This window comes from Solanum tuberosum, unplaced genomic scaffold (assembly GCF_000226075.1).
Source record: "Solanum tuberosum cultivar DM 1-3 516 R44 unplaced genomic scaffold, SolTub_3.0 scf00026, whole genome shotgun sequence".
NCBI lineage: Eukaryota > Viridiplantae > Streptophyta > Magnoliopsida > Solanales > Solanaceae > Solanum > Solanum tuberosum.
The window spans coordinates 2,609,631-2,635,104 of NW_006238952.1; the positions used below are offsets into that span (position 1 = coordinate 2,609,631).

A 25,474-nucleotide genomic window follows, 5' to 3' on the forward strand; every position below is an offset into this window, starting at 1 on the left:
ACAATACAAATAATATTCGATTAGAAACATAAAAAAAAGTTATAAAATTGTGGTTTTTTTGGTTTATGATTATATTATAGTTAATTATAAAATAGCAGTACAAATTTAACATAATACATGTAATTAAGTTAGGAAATGATTATAATTTATGATAAATATAAATGTTTACAAGTAAAAAACTCAAAAGTAAGAATTTAAATTAATTGAAAAAGTTTAATGTGTCTAGTCAAATACAACAAAAAATAAATTTAATGAGTTTCCAGATCTCTGCAATAAAAAAACAAAAAATAATATAATGTAATCAAAGAGAAAATATTTTTTTTTAAAAATTAAAAAGGTATTTTAGAATACCTATTTAACCATTTTTTCTCGGGGTTACCTGCCTCGAACCGTCGATCCAGTGGTCAGGAGAAACTCCTCAACCAGTCAACCACTGTGTCAAAGAAGGCCAGTGTTAATTTAACAACAAATAAATCATTTATATTTAATTAACACATAAAATGGGTCAAACCAACAATATTTAATTACTTAAAAATAAGTCCAAAATATCTTAATGGCCCAAGTAAATAGGCCTGCAAATATTTTGATATTCATATTTTAACAAAATTTCAATGCTTCGATTAATTTCATCAAAGGATAAGAAAGAAAATAGAAAAGAGTTACAATTTTCATTAGTTGAAATGACAAAAAGAAAAAAATGTATCTTTCTAATCAAGTTTTAGTTTATCTTGGTATTATACAAAGTAAGTGCTTAAATCTAATTAATTCATACGGTAGAGACACGTGTATATTTGAGTGAGGTGTTGATAAAATCTAATTAGTACTTTTCAATATGTTGTATCATTTGTTGACAGTCGTTTATTGTGTTTCAGTTATCATACTATTTTGCTAGTATTACTCTTCCTTTTCTAAATGCTATATAGTACACATTTTCCTTATTAGTTATTAATATTTTCTTTATCGTATTTTTTTTCATAACTATTTCGATTTGTTGTATTTAAATTACGCAAAAAAAATTCAGAAATAAACTCTCTATATTTACTAAATAGGAATAAGGTTTGCATGCATTTTTCACTCTCTAAACTACCGTTGTTGTTTAATTGTACTTGTGAATTCACGTGGGAAACACTTTTAAGCATGGTAGCCAATAATGTAATTGCTTTTGAGTACTCCTCGTACAGGTTGATTTCGACCAAAAAGGGAAAAGAAGATTAAAATCTATTAGTTTTATCCTTAATAAAAAGATTTATTAATTGCTGCTTACTCATTTAATTAAGATCTATAAGTTTTTGTGGCGTGTCCACTGAGAATGAAAAATCAAGGATTACAATCACATTTTTATATTAATTTCACCTTTTCATACTCGATTAAATACGTGATTTATTTGTTAATCAAGATTAGTTTATCCCATATAGCTTTAATCTTATTTATGAACGAAATGTAAATGTATATTTTCCTATTGATCGCCCAAAGCAATATGAATTAATTTTTTTTAAAAAAATATTTTTATATTTATGTGTCAGAAATCATAGATAGTAAAATAATCGGCCCCTTTAACGATTGAAATCGATTGCGGTTAGTCTCGCTACCTCTTTAGTTGCCACTCCCTAATTGCTCATTCGCAATTACTACCACAAGAAAGTCGCACTCCACGACTTTCTTATGTTATGGGGTCTCGAAGACTGAATTTAGGTGCCAACCCTAGTCAACGAGCTTAAAAACTCTCCTTTCTCCCATGCTTTCGAATCACCCTGAATGAAGAGTAGGCAAACAAAATGCAAAATATATCATAAATATAAAGTTTTATTTAATTATGAAGGTTTTAAAAAAAATATTTTTGGAGATTTTTGTGAGTGTCACCCTAAAAAAGGATTGCTTTTATAGGTAAAGACTTATTTTTTTGGTTTTCCACCTGGTGTCCGGAGTCCACATTGGAGCCCCGTCTAAATTCAAATCGCGCTCTACAGAGCCCATTCGGGGGTGGCGCTCCCAACAGGATTTTCTCCATACCCAGGGCTCGAACCCGAGACCTCTGGTTAAAGGTGAAGCACTCCCACCAGTGCACCACAAACCATGTTGGTGGTAAAGACTTATTAATAATTGATACTTCATTGATTGAGATATAAAACAAATAATTTTTGATTAGAAACAAAACAAAAAGTTACAAAATGCGATTTTTGGTCAATTTATGTATGAAGTTATACTTTAACAAGTTTTATGATTACGTTACCGTTGATTATAAAATAGCAATACAAATTTAACATAAATTATGTAATTAATTTATGGAACAATATATTGTCGCAAAGAGAACATGTACGGAAATGGAGAAATAGTTCAAGTTTTAGTGGTGTACGATACAGAATCGACTAACCTGAGTGTTGTGGAGACTTTTAGGCAGGGGCGAATTTAAGTTTAAAAAATGGGTCACCGGAACCCGTGGTCATCCGGCAAAATTCGATATATCTACTTGTATAATTCATAAAATATAACAAATTGTAACTGAAGGAACCCATGGTCACAAATGGCTAGATGGCTCACTGGTTTGGGTGGTTGTTTTCCACTGGGAGGGTGATGAATCGATTCTCCATTGCAACATTTATTTTTAAAAAAATTTAAAAGCACTGCAGTCGGCCTTTTTTTTAAAAAAAAATGCAGCATGGCTTTTTACTTCTTATTTTTACAAAAAAATAATCTAAAAGTAGGTTCCATTGCAAGCATTTTATTTCACAAAAAAATACGAACTTTCCAGCTGAAAAACCTATTTTTTTCCTTCTTTCAATTGAAATCATCATTCTTAGTAAGCAAACTAGCAAAATCAATTATAATACTTTAGATCTTATCTTACGTGCAATGATTAGTGGCGGCCCAAACACACAAGTGGTCTGAGAAAAAAATCAAACTGAGGCCTTAAACTTTTTGAGAAAAATTAATATTCTTTTTATAAAGTCTACTTTTTAAATTTCTTGAGATGCAAAATTGTATATTTTTTAATAATCAGATTATTTTAATAATTATTTTTCAATCAATAATTCATATAACCAATGCATTTAATCTTTCTTGCGACATAGTACTCTAGGTATATCAAATTTCTCCTAATAACTTTTTCTCTTAATATAATTTTTTTTTTACATATCCTATTTAATATTTTTCTGATGAAAAAGCTATATTTGTTATTGCTAAAATAATTGAGGTCCTTCAAATTTGGAAGCCTAAAGTAGTTGCACCCGTCTTCTTGAAATCTTAGATTCGCTTCTGCTTTTAGGAGCACAAGTGTTCTGAATCTGAGAGCTGCAATCACCGACATGAGTATGCCTGGCTCAAGAGATCTTCATGGAAGCATATTTGACATCAACAAATACAAATGCAAAAGGGGCGTAACAATGGAGAGAAGGTTAATTGATGCTTACCTCACCTGCAAACTCAGTAGAGATGAACATGGAGGCACCAATCAGAGGCTGCTGAGACAAAGAAGAAGATGGTTTCCTAAAAACCTTCAAACTGTAGTTCTAGGACCGACAGAGTAATAGGGAAGGTCTCTTTTTGTTTATTATTTGTTTTTGTACTTGGGGTTATGAATAAATAAAGGGAAAAAGGACAAATTTACCCCCGAACTTTGATAAATGGTACGTCTATGCCATCCGTTATACTTTGCGTACACATAAGCCCCTGCCGTCTAATTTTCGGTACACACATGCCCCTCTCACTAACGGACCCCTCGTTTTGTACACGTGTTTTAATCCTAGCCAACTACCCGTTTGACCATTCTTTTAACCCATAAACCCACAACCCGCCCCATAAACCCAATAACCCACCTCTTCTTTCTATTAAACTATCGAATGCACCACCACCGGAGGCAAATCTCCGTCCACCTTCCTCTTCCTTCTTTTTGGTCCACCGATCCGAATCGGAATCACTACCGTTTGACTCAAAACTCCCTCTCCTATCAAATCTTCGACCAGAAAAGGTTACAAAAGCTTTATTCGCTGCCCAATTATCAGATTCATCAACTTTAGACTGGGAATCGGAGAAAAAACCTCCCCTTTCACCTCTCCCCCCCTTCTTTCAAAACCATTACCAGCCGATGTTTTCTTAGCTGCACCCCAATCATCAGTCTCGTCGGCACGAGAGGGAGCAATTTCCTTATCGGTATCCCTTCGGAACCCTCTCTGCCTATGAGAATCATCCGACGAACCCCTCCCCCTTTACCTGTCGTAACCGTACAATCTGAATCCACCTCCGAGTCGAGACTGGCCAAGTTCCTCCGCAGTGCGCTCGCGAGGACTGGTAGGGAGCATCAAAACTTTATCCGGTGTCAAGCCTTTGGTTGCCACAGTGGCGGCAGTTTGAGATTACTTAGCAGCGCTATAAGTGTTGAACTCCTGAAGGGATAGGGTTTGTGGCTTCTTCTTCTTCGTTTTGGTGGTGGCAGCAGCGGCCAAAGATGGAAAATCGGCAAGGCCACCGGCACCGCCGCCATTGGAGTGATTTTCAACCTTCACTGACCTTTCACTGACTCTTCATTTGGAATGTTTAATTAACTTAGATATTTTAGAGGGAATCGGGTGGGTTATTGGGTTTATGGGGCGGGTTGTGGGTTTATGGGTTAAAAGAATGGTCAAACGGGTAGTTGATTAGGATTAAAACACGTGTACAAAACGAGGGGTCCGTTAGTGAGAGGGGCATGTGTGTACCGAAAATTGGACGACAGGGGCTTATGTGGACGCAAAGTATAACGGAGGGCATAGACGTACCATTTATCAAAGTTCGGGGGTAAATTCGTCCTTTTTCCCATAAATAAAAGGTCCACTGGACCAAAAATTCATTAAAAATAAGATTAAAAATTTTTTATGGAACAATAAAAATGTGTACAAGCAAAACATTTAAAAGTATGTATTTAAATTAATTAAAAGTTAAATATGTCTAGTCAAATACAACAAAAACTAAATTTATTGAGTTTCCAAATTTCTACAATAAAACACTAGATGTAATCAAAGAGAGGTTTTTTTTCTAAAAAATAAAATTTAAAAGGTATTTTAAAATACCTACATAGTTGATTTTCAAGAGTGTACCAGCCTCGAATCCTTGACCTAGTGATCAAGAGAGAACTCTTCAACAATGAACCACTGTGTCAAGAAGGCTGGTATTAATTTATCAACAAATAAAATTATTTATATTTACTAAAAACATAAAATGGGTCACACCAATAATATTTTATTATTTAAAGTACAGTTAAAAATATTTTAACAACCTATGATTATATTACAGTTAATTATAAAATAACAGTATAAATTTAGCATAACACATAGGAGTGTGCAAAAATCGAACGATCGATAAATCGAATAAAAAAAAGTGTTATTGATTTATTGCTATTGGATAATTGGGGTAAACAATTTTTAATAGTTTTATTTAAAAAAATTATCGAGTTATCAGTTCGATATTAATTTTTAATATTGAGTTATTGGGTAAATCGATAACCCATTAAAACTGTAGTAATTTACTACTTTTACCTATACATAAATATTAAATAGTAATCTCAATACCTCACGAGTTATTTTCTTTGACCTTTAGCCTTCAATTCACACTTCACAATATCTTTGAGTTCACAACTTCACATTATACAAAACGTCAAAACCTAAAGTAAGAATCTTATTCCTCTTAATTTATGTTTTTGTTATACTTGTATAGTTCTTTTCATGTTAGTTATTGTTGTTTCTATTTTATGAGCTTTTGTATAGTTACGTTATTGTCTTGTTGCGTCAAATATGTTAGAGAAGTCATATATTTTGTTTTATAAGCATTTTCGTATTTGCTTAAACCAAAAACAGAACCATTAAGGACCAAAATCGATAAACAAAAATTCGATAAGAAATATCTTATTGATTTGGTTATTGTTTAAGCATATTTAAAAATAATAGAAAACTGATAAATCGAACCTGATAATCCAATAAATCGGACCGAACCGACTGATGCACACCCTTTAACACATGAAACAATTGAAATTTATGATGAATATAAATGCTTACAAGCAAAAAATTCAAAAGTATGAATTTAAATTAATTGAAAATTATTTATGCTTAGTCAAATACAACAAAAACTAAATTAATGAGTTTTCAATTTGTACAACAAAAAACTAAGAGAAAATGTTTTTTAGAAAAATTAAAAAAAGGTATTATAGAATTTCTACCTTGTTGATGTTTGAGAGATATCAATCTTGAATCCTTGATCTAGTGATTACGAGAAAACTCCTCAACTAGTAAGCCACTATAACCAAGAAGCCAACAAGTAAATTTTTTTAATATTTACTAAAAACATTAAGTAGGTCAGACTAACAATATTTTATTACTTAAAGAGATCTCTTACTTAAATTAATGTCCAAAATATTTTAATGGCCCACTTAAATAGGCTTACAAATATTTTGATCTTCATATTTCAATGCTTCACCTAATTTCGTCAAAAGTTTAGAAAGTAGATTAAAAGGAGTTACCGTCCTCATTATTTGACATAATGAAAAGAGTAAATGTTTCTTTTCTAATTTATTTTTTGTTTTTCTTGCTATTATACAATGGAGATTCTTAGGTCTAATTCTTATGGCAGAGACACTAGGTTTGAGTGAGCTATTGATAAAACCTAATTGTAATTTTAATGTGTTATCATTTATGGTATATGTGTTCCAGTTATCTCTAAATGTTCTGTATTACTTTTCTTATTAGCTGCCATTATTTCTCTCTATCATTTTCTTTTTTCGTAACTATTTAGATTTGCTATAGTTGAGTTATGCGAGAATCCTTTGAAAACAAATTTTCTATCTTCGTGAAATTGTCTACCATCATAGACTGTTGTTGTTTAATTGATTTTTTGACTCCACATGAGAAACTCTTTATTGTAGCCAAGTTTTTTTTTTGTTTTATAATATTATTATATTCTCTATATCTGTTAATAGTTTGATATCAATCAAAAAAGGAACAGAAGATAAAGAAAAAGACAATTGATGATATGGTAGTTGATAGTTCCAATTGTGAGACGATTAAGGTTTTAATTAATTTCATCAAAGAAAGCAAATTTGTTTGATTTGGTCACGTGTGGTCTAATTGTATACTATATTTAGACTTATTAATTGCTGCTTACTCATTTCATAATTGCTTTTTTTTAATGTTTAATTAAGGTCTATTACTCTTTGTGGCGTGTCCACTGATAATGATAACAAAGTGTTATTCACATTTTTGTATTTTTTGCCTTTTCGTAGTCAGTTAAAGACGTGATTTATTTGCTAATTAAGCTTAGTTTACCCCAAAATCATGCAGGGTTAAATAAGCCCTTGTAAACGTTGAAATAAATCAAATGGATTTAAGAAAATACACAATTCTCTTAAAATCAAGTGGCATAATAATAGCGTATCTACTTCCATTTCAAAATATTTTTCGTGTTTTCTATTTATTATAAAGAAAACATTTTTAATTAGGAAGGTACCTTTATGTACGTCTTAAGATATAATTTCTCTTTATTAAATATTTACTTTATTTATATATCATAATTCAAAAATCAATAAGGGAAAAATAATTGAAAAGCTAGTTTTACTTCAAACTTATAAATTATTAATAAAATATATCCACGTGGCAGAGTGTTTTAAAAAAATTAATATCCACGTGGTAGAGTGTGTTAGTTTTTATTTAATTTAATTTGGAGTGAGTCAATTTTGGCACACGAAAAGAAGTTCAAATGAAAAGAAGTGAGTCAACAGTCTTTATCTTTAAAATCTAAATGCAGGAACCTTGCTACCTTAGTAAACAAAAAAAAAATAGCAAAATTAAATTGGGAGGTGACCTAATTACTTATATACGATTTGTTCTCCAATAATTTGGCCAGCTACCACTTTGCTTATTAGTGCCCTTATTATTCCACTGATGTTTTGACCATAATTTTAATGTCTATCCTTCATTTCATCAAATGTTTAGCGACGGATAAAATTTATAACTAGATAATAAAATTTGCTGTTATTTCTTTTAGCGATGATTAACTTTGAATTATCGTCAAGCAATACAATTTTATTTTGGTTGTAGAAATAGTAATGGGAAGAGAAAAACGAGGAACAAAAAGTTTTACAAGTATAAAATAATGAGGAAGAGTCAAATTTGACTAGACCTATGCGAATGGATCGAATACGTCCAAAAAATAAGGGCAAATTTATTTATTCTCACTTAGTTTAGAGGCAAATATGACCTTAACTAATAATAACGAGTGTATATTTGACCCCACCCTAATTATTAATGAAAGACAAATTTGTTCCGTTTCATATAAGTTTAGAGATAGATTTGATCCTTTTCTCTTTTCAACATGTTCAACAATTTAGCTTATGTTTTAAAGTTTTCTTTTCTGTATTCAGTTATAAATATTGTCATATAAACAAAACGAAAAAGCTAGCTCTACTTAAGGGGAAGTGCAACGTGTGTCACCATATATAATATATGTATCGTGTGGAGTAAAACAAGAGGTAGATATTGCTTCAAGTGCTCCATCATTTTGTTTAAAAATATTTACTGATGTCTTGTCCAAATTGCCTAAGAGAATAAAAGCATCGAACAATTTGGTTAATCTTAATTCTCAACATTATGTGGCTCATATTTCACAACCTGGATCATTTGAATGCTTGCACAATCAGCCACTTGTCAAATACCACTAATGTCTTTTTGGGGTTTTATTCCATTTGTAGATAAGGAACAAACTTGAGAACCAAAACTTGGAAAACATCAAATCTAAAACTAGAATGTTAGTTAATACTTTGCTCATGCCAATATAAAAGTGCTATGATATTAGTTAATTAACCAATCATATGTCGAAACATCTTGTTGCCCATGTAATAAAGGGAGTGAGTCATGCCACTTGAGAGTCAATTAACTGAATTTTAGTAGCTCATCATCTGATTCGCTATTTAAATTTTTATTTTATTAATGAGAATTTTTTACTTCAGTAATTAATACAACCAAACAACCTCTAGTTAATACTTTTACTAAAGTTTATTCAGATTTTTAGCTTCTCTTATTTTATTTTTGATAAATAGATAAGCACAAAACTAAAGATATATTAATTGGGGGTGACAAACCATTACCAATTACCCATAACATCAAGTGGAACATTATTTCGGCAAGCATAACCATTAATTCCCGTTTCCCACCTAAGATTTTCTTTGTTGAAAAGATAATCGTAGTCCTTACTATTTAGATGTACATATTATAAATTTTGCTTGTGAGTAGCATGTAAACTATATTAAAGAGGTAAATCATATTAGAAAAATATCGTGAGATAAATTTAATCAAAAGGATATGCAAAAGATTTTGAAGATGTTAATTATTGAGAGATCATATGCTCAATCAACTCGATCACTTGTGTACCATGGAAAGAGTAATTAAGAAAGAGATTTATGGTGGGACCAAACTACTTTGGAACCCCAAATTACAAGTTGCGATGTTGATTAAGAAATACTCATTTAGAAGACTTCATTTATTATTCATTAGTAACTCATTTTGGAGTTGACTCAACTAACACCAAAACTTGCCTTTTATTCAACGTCTTTTGAGCCTCCTTGAATATATATCCACATTTCACACACATTACAAATTACTCATTTGGCCAAAATATACACGTTTCGTTTTTTCTAAATTTTAATAATTCAAAACTATATAAAAAAAATAGTATAAATAGAAGTTTTTTTCCATATAAGTATGATAAATATATATAATTAATATTAATCAAAATTTATACAAATTGACCCTTAAGAAACAAAACAGGAAAAGTGTTTTTTTGGGACAAGAGGAGAACAAAAAAATAAAAAAGAGAAGTGGTCCTATGGATAATCACTACTAAAATTATATTTATTGATAAGTACTCTCCAGAAATAATTAATAGTACCAAGTAGTTCTTTAATTATAAAGTAATAGAAGTTTTATTTATTAGCTAGCTTTAATTTCCTCCAATGAGTTAATTCACAAGACGTATTTCTTCCAAATTTTAAGTAATTAATATTTCGAGTTGAATATTAAACTTAAATGTAAAGCATAATTTTAATTACAAGATCAAAGAGAGATTATAAGATTTGTTTGGTGAAGATGCATCACCCAAATAAACACGCACTACACATGTATATAATAACCATTAAGCAATAATTGATGGATTCTTATTATTCTTTTAATTTAATTCCTATTTAGAATTTTTATTTTTATTTTAAAAAGGGCATTGACTTCAAAACTAAATAGGATAAATTTCATAACGATTCACTTACCTTAATAAGATAACTAGTTGAAAAAGAAATACTGGAAACAAACTTTTTTGGTTAGAAAATCTATCTGATCAGGGGTGTGTTTGGTACAAAAGGAAAATGTTTTCCATGAAATATTTTTTAAAATTTGCAATATTTTTCACAAATATTTTTTAAAGAATTTTTTTTTCAGACAGGGTGTAGGAGTGAGGGGTGGCATAAAAAATGATTATTTTTAAAATTTAAAATATTTTTAATAAATTTTTTTTATTAAAAAAATTGACTTGGGTGGGGAGGCGGTCAAGGTATAGGGTGGGGTAAAAATGAAATTTTAAAAATTTGAAATATTTTTTCAAAACAACCTTTTTTTTTTTTTTTGGAGGGGGGAGGGGTAGAGATGGCAGAGGTTGGAGGTAAAAAAAAACTTAAACTTTTAAATATTTTTCAACTTTTATTTTTATTTTTCAATTTTTTTTGTTTGGGGCGGGGAGCTTGTTTGGGGGTTGGATGCTTAGTTTGAAGGTAGGAGTAAAAAATATTTGAAAAAAAATAATAAGAAATTTTTTAAAAAATAAAAATTATTTTGGATGGGGAGGGTCGGGTATGGGGTAGGGTGAGAAAAAAAATATTGAAGGATGAAGTAGAGTTTCGAAAAATGAGTTGATTTGAAAAACATTTAAATCAAACATCAGAAAATTGAAATTTCCGTTATAAAATATTTTCTTTCGTACGAAACACACCTCAAGTCATTGCATTTTTCTTAATGTTTTAAAGAGGAAATATACTAATATCTAAATCATCTGGTTAAATTAGTGTCCTTAACAAGCTTATAATCAAATTTAATACTCCCTCCGTCCAAATTTACAAATATCTTAATTTGACTGACGCACATTTTAAAAAGCATTACTCATAAATAGGAAAATCAATAAATAACCTTCCTAAATGCTAAACTAAAGTCTTCTATTTTAATTGTTTTTATTAGAATACTAATTATTTATCTCCTCAATAATTATGATAGCGCCAAATTTAAATTATGAGAGAAAAAAATTAAAAATATTTCATATAAATTACTCCATCTACGACTTTTATATTCAAAGGAAACCCACTTGTGCACACAATTAAGAAATTCCCAAAAATAAATTAAAATCAAAATCAATCATAATCCCAAAGTCAAATTTCTTATTACCGGCTATTTTCGGTTACCCACCTTTCCTCTCCCTTTGTTATAAATACCCCACACATTCATTTCTACCTCTTTCACCAGTGCTCCAAAACCAAAAAATAACAGAGAAAAAAGAAAACAAAATGGTTCTCCTAACACCACCACGAACTCCGGCCCGAGCTGCAACGGCGATAGCCGGCTCATCGAAGCGGCTTATGGTGAATTTCATCGGTTCGATGTCTTTGTTAGCTTTGTGGTTGAAGAAAGCAAGCCGAGGAATTAAAACTCAAAAACTCGGGAGCGATTCCCCCAAATCGCCGCTAGCGAGGCCGAAGAAGTTCCTCGCGACGATTAGCAACAAAGCGATTAATCTGAGGCACAAGAAGAAGGCGGAAGGAGAGCTTGTTGATGAGGATTTCGGCGATGGAGGGCTTTGGCAGAGGGGGATTTTGATGGGAGATAAATGTCAGCCGTTGGATTTCTCCGGCGTGATTTATTACGATAGCGAAGGGAATCGATTGCAGGAGGTTCCGATGAGATCGCCGAGGGCGAGTCCGATGCCGAGTTATCTTAATTACGCTTCACCCAAAGTGAAGTAGAGAGAGAAAGTATCAGTTAGTTGATGCTCTGTTTTTAGGCATGTAGTTTTTGTTGGTCAGTTTTCTCTCTGTTAACAGCTTATACTTTTTTTAATTGTGGTTATTATGTTTGTTTGGTTTGGGTTAATTACAAAAGAGATGGCGGATATGTGAATTAGCTGTTCTAATTTTCTATTAATCTGGTGAAAATACTGTATAAAAAGGTTTTGAATTTGGTGGAATAAACTGAATTTGGGCTATTATATGCTTCAGTGAGATGTTAATCCAATTTATTAAGTTGTTATCAATTTGCAAATTCTTGTTCATCCCGGGTTTAACCCCCACTGTGTAAGCGCACCGGATAAACCTCTACCCTGTAACAACCTGCAAACCACGTCGCGGGTAAACCATACAACGGATGTAAATCACACTAGGCAAGTTCTATGCGATAAACTCAACTCAGAAGACATTGAGGGGGAATCGATCCCGGGTTACGATAATATAAGCTAAAATTATATATACCACTCAAGTGTTTTTGGCCAAAAATATCCGTTAACTATACCTAAAATTTAATGTACATCCTTCAACTAATTTTTTGAACAAAAAAAATCATCCTTAATGTATTCAAAACTTAGTAAGTTTCATCCTTTGTGAAACTTCTGTTAAAAAGGTTAACATACCTACGTGCAAGTCACATGACTCTTTAACACCCCAAATATCAAGTTCCTCAAACCAGCCACAATTCAATTTCTTTGTTCTGCTAAAAAAAATTAAAGTTATTCCAAGTTAGCTTTTGTATGTGTCAATTTTGCTGAGTCTATATGAACAATAAAAGAAAGGAAAAAAACAACAAAGCTAGGACGAGTCTTCTTCTGTGTAATGGTTGGATTCTGATTATATTTGATTTGGATATTGATTTTGGGAAGGAAGAAAGGCTTGAAACTAATTTAAAATAGGGCGCAATGAAATTTGTTGATGTTCTGGTAATAAAAATCTTTAACAACAATTTAAGAAAAAATTATTGGGTCTTGTGAAAATGGAGATAGAGAACAATAAGAGCATATTCATGTCGAAGAAAATACTTTAAAAAATAAAAAAATGCAAGCACAACAAATAAATGAAAGGTCTTAGAATTACATCCGTAAGAAAGTTACCACAAATAATTATGGAAAATAAATCATGATAGCAACAAAAGAATAGCCAATATTGAGCTTCATTGTACAAATCAACTTATATTACGATTTTTATTAAGCTGGAGAATTCTAAATTCATTCCTGGCAAACTTTGTCGGTAAAAAATTAACTCATAAAAGCTTCAGCTTTGAGAAGAAGAACATTATACAACTACTGGACTCATTTTAGGATGCTTATAGTCATGTGACTTGCACATGAAATTGAGTCTGCTAATGCTCTTTAACAGAAGTTTCAGGGAAGGATGAAACTTGCTAAGTTTTGAATACCTTAAGGATGATTTTTGTTCAATATGACTACACAAGATGAACCTTGGTTTGGTGAAATTGAAGGATGTACATTAAGTTTTGGGTATAGATAAAGGATGTTTTTGGCCAACAAAGAGACTCACCACTCAACATATTCCTTTTTTCCAACTATTTAATGATTTCAATACCTAAAAGAAATATAGAAAAAGATATAGCTTTGTTTATCAACGAACACGAATACTATTTTATTCTCAGCGGAAATCAAATAAGCTATAGTTTTCAATAGTAGAACTTGTTCCAGATCAAAAGGCCATAATATCATGCCTCCAAAATTTTATATTAATACTAATATTATATTAAAGTTAAAGGCTTTAAACGTCGATACTTGGTGATTAAATCGTTGAAAATATTTCAGGGCAGATACGAACATCATCAAAGGTTTTGATTCCCTTTCAAAACCCACCTATACATTATCAATTGCAATAATTAATATAAATTAACTATATAAAAATCAAAGAGATATGTCAAAAGATTTAATTTCTCTTGATTAAGATGTTTTCACAGAATTAAAGCTTTTTTTAAAGCAATCAGCCGCAATAGTAGTACGCGGGCATGAACTCAGTCATCTCCTAATTCTTTTGTTTAACGAATAATTGTGATTAAGTTAGTGACCTGGTCAACTTAATTAACTTCTTGTATTGTATAATAGAAATGGGCTAGTATGAAATAAAATAATAAGAAAGTGACACTTTCTCATGCCAATTTCAGTGTATGATTAAATTGTAGTTGGAATTGAAGAATTCAACTTTTGTTTTAAATTCTTTTTTTTTTTAATTCCTAGTTGGACAAAGCTTTGCATCATAATTATGGTCTACGGGGAACACTAGTCTCACATACAATTTGAACCACTCAATATCCAATTTCATTTCACCGTGAAATGATAAATATTTTTTCATTCTTAATTGAAGATATCGATTTGTCACTTGAGCTCCAAAATAAATATCAGACAAGATTTTTTTATTTTTTTAAAATGACATGAGATCAATCTCTCTAGTCAGGCTTACACAAAGTACCAATAGACTAGGTATGAGTCATATGACTTGGTCCAATTGCATTTTTTTTCATCTTCCTTGTTTTTTTTTCCTAAAAGAAGAAAAATGGAAGATCAAAGTCAATTAATGTCTCGTAAATTATTTTGTCTTCCAAGTCCTAATCAGTATTAGGTACTTACTATTAAGCTATATTGATAATTTCTACATATTCCAAAGAATGAGATCTTTTTTTGCCCAAACATTTTAGTAATTGGTCTGTCATTTCGTATCCATAGCTCAAACGTGAAAAAAGACACTTGAATTAGGTGGAAATTATTGCCAGTCCTCTTATCTCATATAGTATCATAAATTTTGTATCCGCCACGCGTCACTATCTCCTTCATCTATATATTATATATGCAAATTTGTGGCAAGAAAAAGGACTTGTGTATACGTGTTATATATGAAAATTGTGACATTGTTGATGAGCTTGAAGCACATTATTGAGTGCAACAAATAATTGAGCAAAAAAAAAAACATGATGGTGCCCTTTTGGCCCGGTTACAACATTATCATCATTTCTATCCACTTGTTATGCCTATTGAGGGCCCAATTAAATTCCATATAAAAGAAATTAAAATCCTCAAATAAACATCACTACATTCTATGTAAATCAGAACACTACAACAGTCCGATTTTATATTTATATAATTAAAAAAAAATAAAAAATAAACTCAAGAGAAAATTAACCCGGTTCAAACAAAACTTATAGAAACGGCTCGATTGAGCTCAAGCACCAGGAGCTGCATCCTTCACTTTATTATGAAGGTAGCCGCCGTATTCCCTAGCGTAATCCTTCACATGGCTAGCCGTATCAGCAATTCGGCTTCTGGCGTAATCAACCCGGTCCGAACCGGGTGGGTGTAATCCCCTAATGTATCTATATAACCAAGAGAGAAACGCCAGCGTGGCAACCCCAAATCCACAAACAGATAAAAATCCGGCAATGGCAATAAACAGAACAGTACCCACAGGGACCCAAATTGGGCTCGAGATTAGAACCAAAGGGGTGAAGAAGATTAAACCTAAAATAATTGCGGTAAGTGTGAGTCCGGTGAGAAGGAGTAAGATTCCGCCGGAGATAATTAGGGTTAGAAATCCGACGAGTTGGGTGGAATTAGGGACGTGTTCTTGCAATTTGCGGAGGAATGAAGGGGTAGTCATGTTGCTGTTGAAGCCGGAGGAACGAGTTGGTGGCCTTTGTTGACGGCCGTAGTTGGGTTGTTGATCGGCCATTTTTGTTGCAGAGAAAGAAAAGAGTGTATGAATGTTGGGGAAGAGAGAGTGAGAGTGAAATAGAGGAGAGCAAAGGGAGAAAAGGATGGGGTGATGTGACACGTGTGAGGAGGTGGAGTGCATGCAAGAGAAACACGTGGGAGTTATGCTCCTAGATGTGCTTTGGCAGAATTGGACCTTTTCTCACTTGGCTGATTTACATTTGGAATATTTAATGGTTCATATTTTACTAACCTTTTACCAAATGGTTGATTCTACAATAATAATATGTTTAAAAAATTTGGTCGATTCCTTGTAGAGTTTACGACCCTGAGTAAAAAAGAAAAGGTAGGATGGATCCAAAAATCAAACTATATCATACTATAAATTAAATCGGGGAATATCATATATAGAATCCTTTTGAGTGGTCCAGTGATTTAAGCTTGAGACTTTCATATGAAAGGACGAAAAGAAAAAGGGAGTATCATATATAGTTTCTCAGCACCTCTGTTTCAGTAACGTTTTCACTCCTTGTCCTTTTTGGCATTCTAGAACAATAGGATTATAACAAGCAAGGTTTTTATGCATACCAATTAGTATAATTTATTTATTTTTTTGATGATCACGATCCTGTTACCGGGACTTAAAGAAGAAAAAAAAGCCTCGTTAAGACACAAGCTCTATATTTCCTAAGAAAATAAATTCATTGTCTACTTTTCTCTATCAAAACCTGTACACTAAGCAGTAAGCATATGATGCATCTACATAAATATAATACATACAACAAAACATGGACCTTCAGTTTCATCAATAAAAATTCTATCATGATTTTTGTTTCTTGTCGGAACCTGCCATTGAACTTTCAGCTGCTAGTTCCATTAACCTCTCATAATCAATTTCAGTTGATTTATACTTCAACTTAAATCCACTTTGCATCCATGACTTTACACAATGCAAAGCTTGAGTGCTCTCATAGGGCGTTAAGAACCTTTGCTTATCTATCTCATCACCTTTGCTGCAGAAAAGGTCTTCAGGCGCCAAAGCAGTTGGTTGTGCAGCCAAAAAGTCTCGAGCCATGGATGATAACCGTGGGTAACGTGCATTGGTTACCTTCCACCATTCCAAGACATCTGTTTGTATAGGAGCAGGAGGTTCTGATAAATATTGGGTGAGCTCATCTGTGGCGGAGGACATGCTTGCCTTGCGTTTCTTACGAGCAATTTCCTCTGCAAAAGAAACACTTCCTCCATCTTCGAGCTCATGTGCAGCATAAGACCCAGAGATAGAAGGAAAATGACTGGTGGAATAGTTTCTTATAAAATGGCTTCTGGCTTCCTCCAAGTGATTCTCGGAATTGAGACTTTCAGGAATGAGCTCGACTTTTATTCTTGGATCAAGAATAGCAGTCATATATGTGAAGGAGTTGCACATCTGGTCATTGTAGCTTCGAGCTTTCGTAGCCATTTCATCAGCAGCACTTTTCAGCCAGTCAGGGCTGTGTCGAGAGTCTCTACAGGCTGCAATTGTTTCAGAAATATGATCCATGAAAAAAAGAACCAAACCAATTGTTAATACTTTGTTTGTACATATGTCATTGATGGTTTTATAGAAAGGTTCTAAAAATGCATGCATGATATTCACAGCATTCTTCTCCACGTTGTTGAGGAGCACCCTACTGCCTAGTAGTTCATCATACTTCCGGACGATAGTTTCCAATGATTTACCTGCCTAAATTAAAAAAAAATATATAATTAAATTCATCACTCATTTGTAGATTAAATGTAAAGCAAAACCATTTTTTGAAAATCCATTCTTGTGTTTCCTCCTTATGATGTTGTCCACTTCCATCTATAAGTAGCAAGAAGCAACAACTCATAACTCAATAATGTTGGCGTATCTATGTTTCCTTTGTCCAATCTAGTAGAGTCTAAGCATTTTGAGTGCAAATATTTTGAACTTTTTACTTCGATAATTATCAAAGATTCTCTTTTTTAATATGGTAAACCTTGTTCCCCAATTCCGCTATTCAGAAGCTCAACAGTGGCTGAAAGTGGAGGGTCATTGACACTAATCAAAGTTTTATCTCTAAAAAGACATACTTATCAACTTCCCATTTCAAGCTGAACATGTATAAACCAACTGTTGCTAAGCATAGATTAGAGATTGTTAATCAAGTATAGTCATGAGATCAGAGAAGAGTATAAAATTTATTATCATAATACATTCAACACAATCAAAGGCAAACTAATTATACACGTATTATAAAGATTGAAGAACTTCACTATAAAAATATGACAGTTTAAGACAATCAGAGTAAGCTTTGAACTGTACTGATCCAACATCACAGCAAACTTATACAAGTCAGTATGTGTGTATGCCTTGTTCTTAAATATGTTTATGAGAAGCTAGCAGCGTGATATTTATAAACATATCGGGAAAGAAAGATACCTTTCGTGCAATGTCAAGCATCTGGTAATTGCCACTCCAACGAGGTGAGGCATCAAGAGGGAATTTCCAAGTTCCTTCTTGATAAGCATTGCAGCATTGGAGAAAATCCTGAGAGATCTCAAAGGATGTGTTCATCTTTAGAACAAATTCTCTTATTTTAGAAATTATCGACTTTGTTGAACTCAGTCCATCATTTATGACTGAATTCAAAGTATGAGCAGCACATGGGAGATAGTAGAAAGGACTCATTTTCTGGCTATCCATATCTTCTTTGAGAGTATGGCACGCGTGCAGTGCAATCGGAGTATTATCATGTGTGCAACAGAGGACTCTATTCTCAATATTATAAATCTTAAGAACCTTCAACAAAGCATGAGAAACTTCAGCAGCCCCACAAGGAGAGGATATGTGACAAATATCAAGGAGCAACTTTTGGAAGGACCAATTTTCATCAATCCACTGGCATGTCACACTCATATAAAGAAGTTGCTCGTAAGACGTCCAGAAATCAAGAGTTATAGAGACTTTGGAAGAAATTTGGTCTACTAGCACCCTTACATCTTCTTGCATACTTCTAAAAACTTCGCAAAGCACTGATTGGAACTTGTCTTCAGGCCAAAGTTTTACTGTTGGATTAAGAAATTTAAATGAATTCAAAAGCCAATGCTCATCCAAAGTCGAAGGAGGAAGAGACGCGAGAATAAGCCACTTGACAAGCAACCAGTTCAAATGATCAAGCTCCAACTGAGGACCTTTGACATGAGGTTTAGGTTGAAGCTTCTTGACAACAGTAACAGATTGTGGCGCGGGACTTGCAACATTTACTGTTATATCATATCCTGGATGACGATTGCTAAGATGTTTTCCCAAATTGCCTAGTAAAACGAAGGAACAACATCAAGGTCTATAGATACAGCATAATATCCATTAATTTAAGCACTTGATTATCAATTCATTAATGTATGACCTATTTCACATGAAAATTGAGCATTTGTCTTGATTAATTGGGGAAAAAAGGTTTAAACGTACCGGTGGCTGTTGCAATTGAATAACTCTGTCCACAAAATTTACATTTTCTAGTTTTTCCATCCGGTGCTGTTTCAAAATGCTTGAGATAAACTGATGTGAGTGCCTTTTTCCTTAGTTTTGTTGTAGGATCTTTCTCTGAAGATCCCGGCCCGATATCTATAGGTTCTACATTAAGGATTGTACTTGGAGCTTCCACAACAGCAAGGGATTTGGATTCCATTTCTGTTACAGAAAAAAGAAAATCAAAGAAGATGAATGCAATGAATTAAGTAGAGTGAAAAAAAGTACCTTTTAAGGTCTTATAACCAGTGTTGACATTCCAATCCATCGCGAACAAAATCAATAGCAAAACATACAAAATTAGTGTTGAAAATTTGAAATTCCAGTTGTTATCAGTGTTGAATACTGTTTCAGAAGATATATTTTAGTGAGAGAAACAGAAAGAGATAGAAAAAATGGGAAAGAGGAGTTGCAGAGGAAGAAATGGAGGGAAAGGAATTGAGTTTGAAGTGGAGAAGGAGAAAGGGAAGCTGAGAGCCAGATAGATTAGTGATGGAAGCCGATCTCAGATCCGACTGATACAGAACTTATGTGGAGACGAAGCTTCAGCCTTTAGTTTTGGTAGAGCCGTCACGCCAAACCCTTCTACCTTTTTTTTCTTTTTTTCTTTTTCTACTTTCCATAAATTATTACTACCCCTTTCTATTTTGTTTCTACTACAATTTAGTCCTAATTAATTTAATTCAGAAAATGAGATCTTGTTTGTCCTATCATACAATTTATGGTAATGAGAAATTATTACTTCACTTTTAGTTTAGAATCAAACATATAAATAACTTTTATTTCTAATTTATATAAATCATTATTAATAAATAATGTTATTTTAACTTCTCAAAAACTATTATTATGATGTGAGTCTTTTTTTTTTTTGAGAGAATTATTGAAAATGTTCCTATATTTGGCACGAATTATTAGTTTCATCCTCAAATTATTGACAAGCTTAAAAACACTCATTTGCTTGATTGACTGAACTTAAATACACTCGCAATCTTGTAACCTGAGTGAAATACACCATAAATTCTCGTCAAGTTTAAAGGTGTTTTCAACACTTTTTTATTAAGAGTCACATGCTTCTATAAGAGTTTTAAATCACTTGTTATAACGTCATGTGGCACATCGGGGTGTATCGTTGGTGTATCTAAGTTTAGTAAGTCAAGTAGATGAGTATTTTCAAGGTTGTCAATAATTTGGGAACAAAACTAATATTTTGCGCCAAGTTTAAGAGTATTTTCAATAGTTCTCTCTTTTATTCAAAATAAATTTTATTAACCTTAATTTTATTTATAATAAAATAATGTTCGAGCTAGTTTGAAGTATAAAATAACTTTCTCCATTAAAATTTAAATATATCAAGAAATTGTCTAATGGTGCGCTATACAGCTGATTTGTGTAAACTTTTTTAACCATTTTTAAAAGTAGAGAAAAAATAAAAAATAATGTGTGAAGTGGCAGCTCAAGCTGTGGAGACTTTCACTGAGTTGGATGCATCAACTCGGGACTCAGTTCTCTAGCCGCCATTTTTCATTTATTTTAGTTCTCATTTTTTTTTATTTAATTTGTTTCTCCAAACTCTATTTTAATTATTATTATTATAAAAAAGAATTAGTTAAAAAAAATTATTATTAAACTAGCAAAGTAATTATGAATTATAGAATGTTTTAGAGTGTGAAAATTAAAAAACCATTTCTCAATTTTGTCTTCTTTATCAAATTTATCTTTAACTAGTAATAATATTATTTGTTTAATCCTTTCTTTCTGAGTTTAACTTTTGAAATTATATTAAGTGCAAATAAAATATTTTACGTTGTTAAACTAAAAAATTGTTAAAAAATGGTGTTTATTTTTAATTATCAACTACTATGGGAAAGAATTCTCCGATATCATTAAATTATAAGGTATAGTAAACAATCGTGTTTTCGATTGCTTTGTTTTATTTTTCCCAGCTCACTGATGCCATTTGTTTTGGTGGATTTAGAAATAAGGATATTTAAAGTATATCAAATTTAAACGAATAAAATAGCACAATAATTTATCAAAAAATAGAGAAGATTAAGTTCTGAAAAAACTGACATTTGTAGTACTCATTGGCATGTCAATCATGGTCTCGTGGGCCTTTTGGGCTCTAAACATTTTCGATACACAAATTTTGTCGCTACGATAACATTTGTCTTGTTCACAAGTTATGACAGACGGGGCATACCAATAGTACAAATTACCATACAGATTAATGAAAATTACAGCTATATTTGTTTTCGTCATAATGAATCACATAATTATGAATATTCATTAGCCAAATTACCAACCAACTTGTAAATTTTGTGAATCTTTTTTTTTTTCTGTCTTTGTTCTATGCCCTGTTGAGTCAAACTAACAAATTCAAAAACCACTTTTGTCATCAAATAATTAATAACAGCAGATATACATAATTTGTTGATTTTTAATCTCTTCTTGTCCATCTTCTGGATCTCCCCTTTCTCCAAATAATAGCACTCGGGTCTGGACAAATTTGATATGGAATTTTTGGTGGATTAATTTCCGGGACACTGCACACATTACATTATTAAATCAAATCATCAATAATTTTTTATTTTTTTTATGATTTATACACAAATAAACTACCAAATATTACTAAAATCGTACATGATCACAATTTAAGACTTGCAAGAAAAATAGTAATTCCAATTTTTTAAAAGGATATGTACAAAACATTCTTTATATTATTAGTGGTAAGGTTGGTTCAAAATTTGTTTTAAATTATCAGAAGTACAAATTTCATGTGTGACAAGTTTATATTTGTTCTGATACCCTTTATAAGAATTTCTATTAATGTCTCTGTCAACAAATATATACTATCATCCAAGATGTGATGTTAAGTTTTTTTTGGGGAAAATAAGCAAATACCCCATAAAAACAAAATAATTACAAACATATACCCCTTTACATTCATACCCCATTAAATAATTACAATATATACCTCCTTTACTAATTTCGCTTAACTAATACTAAATTATTATCATATATATTGTATTGGTATCATTAACTACTAAAACGGTATCATATACTGTATTGGTATCATTAAGGTTGATAATTTCGCTTAACTGATACTAAATGAGTGTATATATATATATATATATATTGTATTGGTATCATTAAGATTTGTTGTTAGGAAATTACTCATTAGTCAATGATACTATAAGAGTATACATATATACTTTTATAGTATCATTGACAAATGCGTAATTTTTGAACAAGAAACCTTAATGATGCCATAAAATATATATATATATATTTACTCTTATAGTATCATTGACTAACAAGTAATTTCTGAACAAAAAACCTTAATGATACCACAACAATAGACATATATACTATTATAGTATCATTGACTAATAAGTAATTTCTGAACAGGAAACCTTAAGGATACCAATACAATATATATATATATATATATATACACTCATTTAGTATCAGTTAAGCGAAATTATCAACCTTAATGATACCAATACAGTATATGATACCGTTTTAGTATCACTTAAGCGAAATTTATCACCCTTAATGAAAGGGGGTATAGACTGTAATTATTTATGAGAGAATGTGTATTTCAGGAATTACTTTGGATTTGGGTATAAACTTGTAATTATTTTGGATTTTATGGCTCATTTATGTAGTTTTTCCCTTTTTTTCTTTCCAATTCGGTGTCCGATACTCACTTCCAACTAAATTTGGATTCGCGTTGGAAAGTCCTACATTGGGTTAAAGAGCTTCTTGACAAAGGCGACTCCGTATTCAGGGAAACTCAATCCGATACCTCTGATTAAGGATGAAGAAGTACTTACCACTGCACCACAACCCTCGTTGGTGTGATGTCAAGTTGACAAGCAGACAAACTCATTTATTTCTTGTACCTCTTTGTTTGTAATGAAGACCCTATCCTTAAATTCTATTGTTTACAGCTATACCATATTGCCTTATTTGTTCCTCATCACATCGCAACACAACTATTAATGTAGTGTCTTTCATTTAATAAAATATCCAATTCATTTGATCACTTTAAGCTAATTGTTAATGTAAGAAAGGTTCAATATTTTATATCATTCGAATACTCGTTTTAGGGCTCAACTAATTTGAATTTGTGTCAGAAAGTTTTACTTTGAGGGTAATGCGCTTCTAACCAAAGACAATTATATTTTCAGGACTCGAACTCAGAATCTCAAGGGGTGGTGATAAGGGAGGTTCAATATTGATTTATTCTTGAAGAACCCTTCTAGAGTCAGGACCACAGAATATATTATATGGAGCAGGTAATAACAGACTTGGATCCAAATGCATGAAATTAGGCATAAATATTCTTACCTCAGTGCTGCTATTTCAATCTGTGACAAGTCCATGTTGGTTGAACTGTTAGGTAAAGAAATAGTCCTTTTCCTTGTTGTGGTGGTGGTCAAAGGTGTTGGTTGCTTGATAGCCACTACTTTGCAATTCAAATTGCTAGCTATACTGTTATGGGCCATGGCCATCCTAGTAAGAAATCAATTATAAATATTACAACTAGTTTAGTTCCACTATGCTAAAACATATTCAAGAAAATTTAAATCTATAGATGAGATGGTCATATCTTTTAACATGTAACAGATACATATTTGGCTAATCGAAAGTGACAGATAGCATATTGAAACATGATATGCGCTCTCCAATAATTTAAATATTTGAATGAGATGATCACACACACGACGATTGTGATGTCAAAACAATTCTTGAGGATATGATATTTTGAGGATCATCTGATTGGCATGAATAAAAAATTTAGCAGTTACAAATAATGAGGACACACAATTGCATGAAACCGGCCGGCCAATGGGCAGTGACTGAAACGTGGCAGAGAAGAAAAGATTGGCCAGTCTAGCACAAAAACAAATTTAGGAGTTCCAACAAACTCAATTAATAATTCACAAATCCTTATCCTACTCTAAATATTTTAAATCAAATAAGAACTAACTTAAACTATTAAAGTACTCCCTAATATTAAATCTAGTTTAAGAGATAAATTGAATCATCGTCTATTTATCCTTAATCAGAGATTTCAAGCATAAAAAGATTTCGGATAAAATGTGGTTTCACCATTAATACTAAAAGTGGCTGTACAGAGGAGAGTTGACCAACCATGGCTGTAGGCCTTTAATGGCTTTATTGCTAGCAACTTCCTATCCATTTCCTATCTACAATGGAATAAATCAATTCACTTATCATTTAATCAATTTGTCCCTAAAGACTAAACTCCATAGTATTAAACGATTTTTCTTATTAAAGAGATGTACTACTCATAATCAAAGATTCTCACACATCTTCGAGTGATCAATTAATCATCGAAAGTAAAGATATTAGGTGATTTCTTCACATTTATCCAAGTTTTGATAATACTCGATACTTGTACTAGTAGGAAGTAACAGATATCAACTTACTTGTAGATAAAGCTATGATCATGAAGTCCAACAACAAGAGTTGAAGCTCCAATTTGTCTAACCATTTCAGCAATTTTGCCACCATCTTGATCTTCTTCAGTGACCACAATCTCTGTCTTGGTCTGTAACAGATCAACCACCTATCTCTGTTAACATATATGTATCAGTAACATTACAATTTTTTTTTAAAAAAACCAGAACATCATGGTAAAAAGAAAAAAAAACAGAGTAACCTACGTTGGGAAAATTGTTGCAAAGATCTTGAAAAGAGAGAGCTAATTGAAAACCTTTAAGGCGAAGAAGCCTAAGTTTGTTGCTGGTTCTGGATCTCAAATTTGGGAAAACGTGAAGAAGTGTTACTAAATCTCCATAACGTAAGAGATTATGAAGAGCCCATTGTAGAGCTGTTCTTGATACTTGTACATCTTCTACTATTATCACTATTTTCCTCACATCCATATGGAAAGAAGTTAAAAAACCTTTGTTCAGAGCTCTAGTTTTTCTCTTTTTTGATGTTTAGTAACAAACAAAACATAAACATAAGACTCTGTCTGCTTATGTTTTTTTTTTTTAGTTATATGTATTGAAGTAATAATATAGTCGAATTATATAGGGTCTGGAAACTGCAGGCTGTGTTTGTACGACAAATTGGACCGCGCAAAGACTAGAAGTGGAGCATAGTCAAATCAACGAGTTGGATTGAATTTGAACTAAATACTAAATTATACGTAGTTAATAAGTTTAG

General features: G+C 31.9%; 4 protein-coding genes across 4 annotated transcripts; 1 reads left to right on the forward strand and 3 right to left on the reverse strand.

Annotated features, from left to right (window-relative positions):
- Positions 1-11,554: 11,554 nt before the first annotated feature.
- Positions 11,555-12,010, forward strand: LOC107059577 (uncharacterized). Its single transcript, XM_015306262.1, has one exon. The coding sequence runs from the start codon at positions 11,555-11,557 to the stop codon at positions 12,008-12,010; it is 456 nt and encodes a 151-aa protein (XP_015161748.1).
- Positions 12,011-15,101: 3,091 nt separating this feature from the next.
- On the reverse strand, positions 15,102-16,131 carry LOC102580137 (oleosin 1-like). The gene has a single exon (XM_006341589.2). The coding sequence runs from the start codon at positions 15,875-15,877 to the stop codon at positions 15,248-15,250; it is 630 nt and encodes a 209-aa protein (XP_006341651.1). The 5' UTR covers positions 15,878-16,131; the 3' UTR covers positions 15,102-15,247.
- Positions 16,132-16,418: 287 nt separating this feature from the next.
- On the reverse strand, positions 16,419-19,860 carry LOC107059564 (zinc finger BED domain-containing protein RICESLEEPER 2). The gene is made up of 4 exons (XM_015306241.1): positions 19,499-19,860; positions 19,211-19,432; positions 18,182-19,056; positions 16,419-17,461 (listed from the first exon to the last, which is right to left on the reverse strand). Exons 1-4 carry the CDS (start codon positions 19,536-19,538, stop codon positions 16,556-16,558), a joined length of 2,043 nt encoding a protein of 680 aa, XP_015161727.1. The 5' UTR covers positions 19,539-19,860; the 3' UTR covers positions 16,419-16,555.
- A 1,496-nt stretch (positions 19,861-21,356) lies between these two features.
- Positions 21,357-25,262, reverse strand: LOC102600878 (uncharacterized). Its single transcript, XM_006341650.2, has 4 exons — positions 24,967-25,262; positions 24,730-24,851; positions 23,624-23,788; positions 21,357-21,813 (listed from the first exon to the last, which is right to left on the reverse strand). Exons 1-4 carry the CDS (start codon positions 25,186-25,188, stop codon positions 21,708-21,710), a joined length of 615 nt encoding a protein of 204 aa, XP_006341712.1. The 5' UTR covers positions 25,189-25,262; the 3' UTR covers positions 21,357-21,707.
- Positions 25,263-25,474: the final 212 nt, after the last annotated feature.

What these genes read in the sequence shown, in the direction of transcription:
- LOC102600878 (XM_006341650.2), bottom strand. Translation starts at nt 25,188, where the DNA reads ATGGATGTGAGGAAAATAGTGATAATAGTAGAAGATGTACAAGTATCA. An exon ending in GATCATAGCTTTATCTACAA is followed by an intron (nt 23,789 to 24,729) that starts GTAAGTTGATAT and finishes ATTTCTTACTAG; the next exon opens with GATGGCCATGGCCCATAACA. An exon ending in ATTGAAATAGCAGCACTGAG is followed by an intron (nt 21,814 to 23,623) that starts GTAAGAATATTT and finishes TAATGTGTGCAG; the next exon opens with TGTCCCGGAAATTAATCCAC.
- LOC107059564 (XM_015306241.1), bottom strand. Translation starts at nt 19,538, where the DNA reads ATGGATTGGAATGTCAACACTGGTTATAAGACCTTAAAAG. An exon ending in TGGTTATAAGACCTTAAAAG is followed by an intron (nt 19,433 to 19,498) that starts GTACTTTTTTTC and finishes TTTCTGTAACAG; the next exon opens with AAATGGAATCCAAATCCCTT. An exon ending in TTCAATTGCAACAGCCACCG is followed by an intron (nt 19,057 to 19,210) that starts GTACGTTTAAAC and finishes TCGTTTTACTAG; the next exon opens with GCAATTTGGGAAAACATCTT.
- LOC102580137 (XM_006341589.2), bottom strand. Translation starts at nt 15,877, where the DNA reads ATGCACTCCACCTCCTCACACGTGTCACATCACCCCATCCTTTTCTCC.
- LOC107059577 (XM_015306262.1), top strand. Translation starts at nt 11,555, where the DNA reads ATGGTTCTCCTAACACCACCACGAACTCCGGCCCGAGCTGCAACGGCG.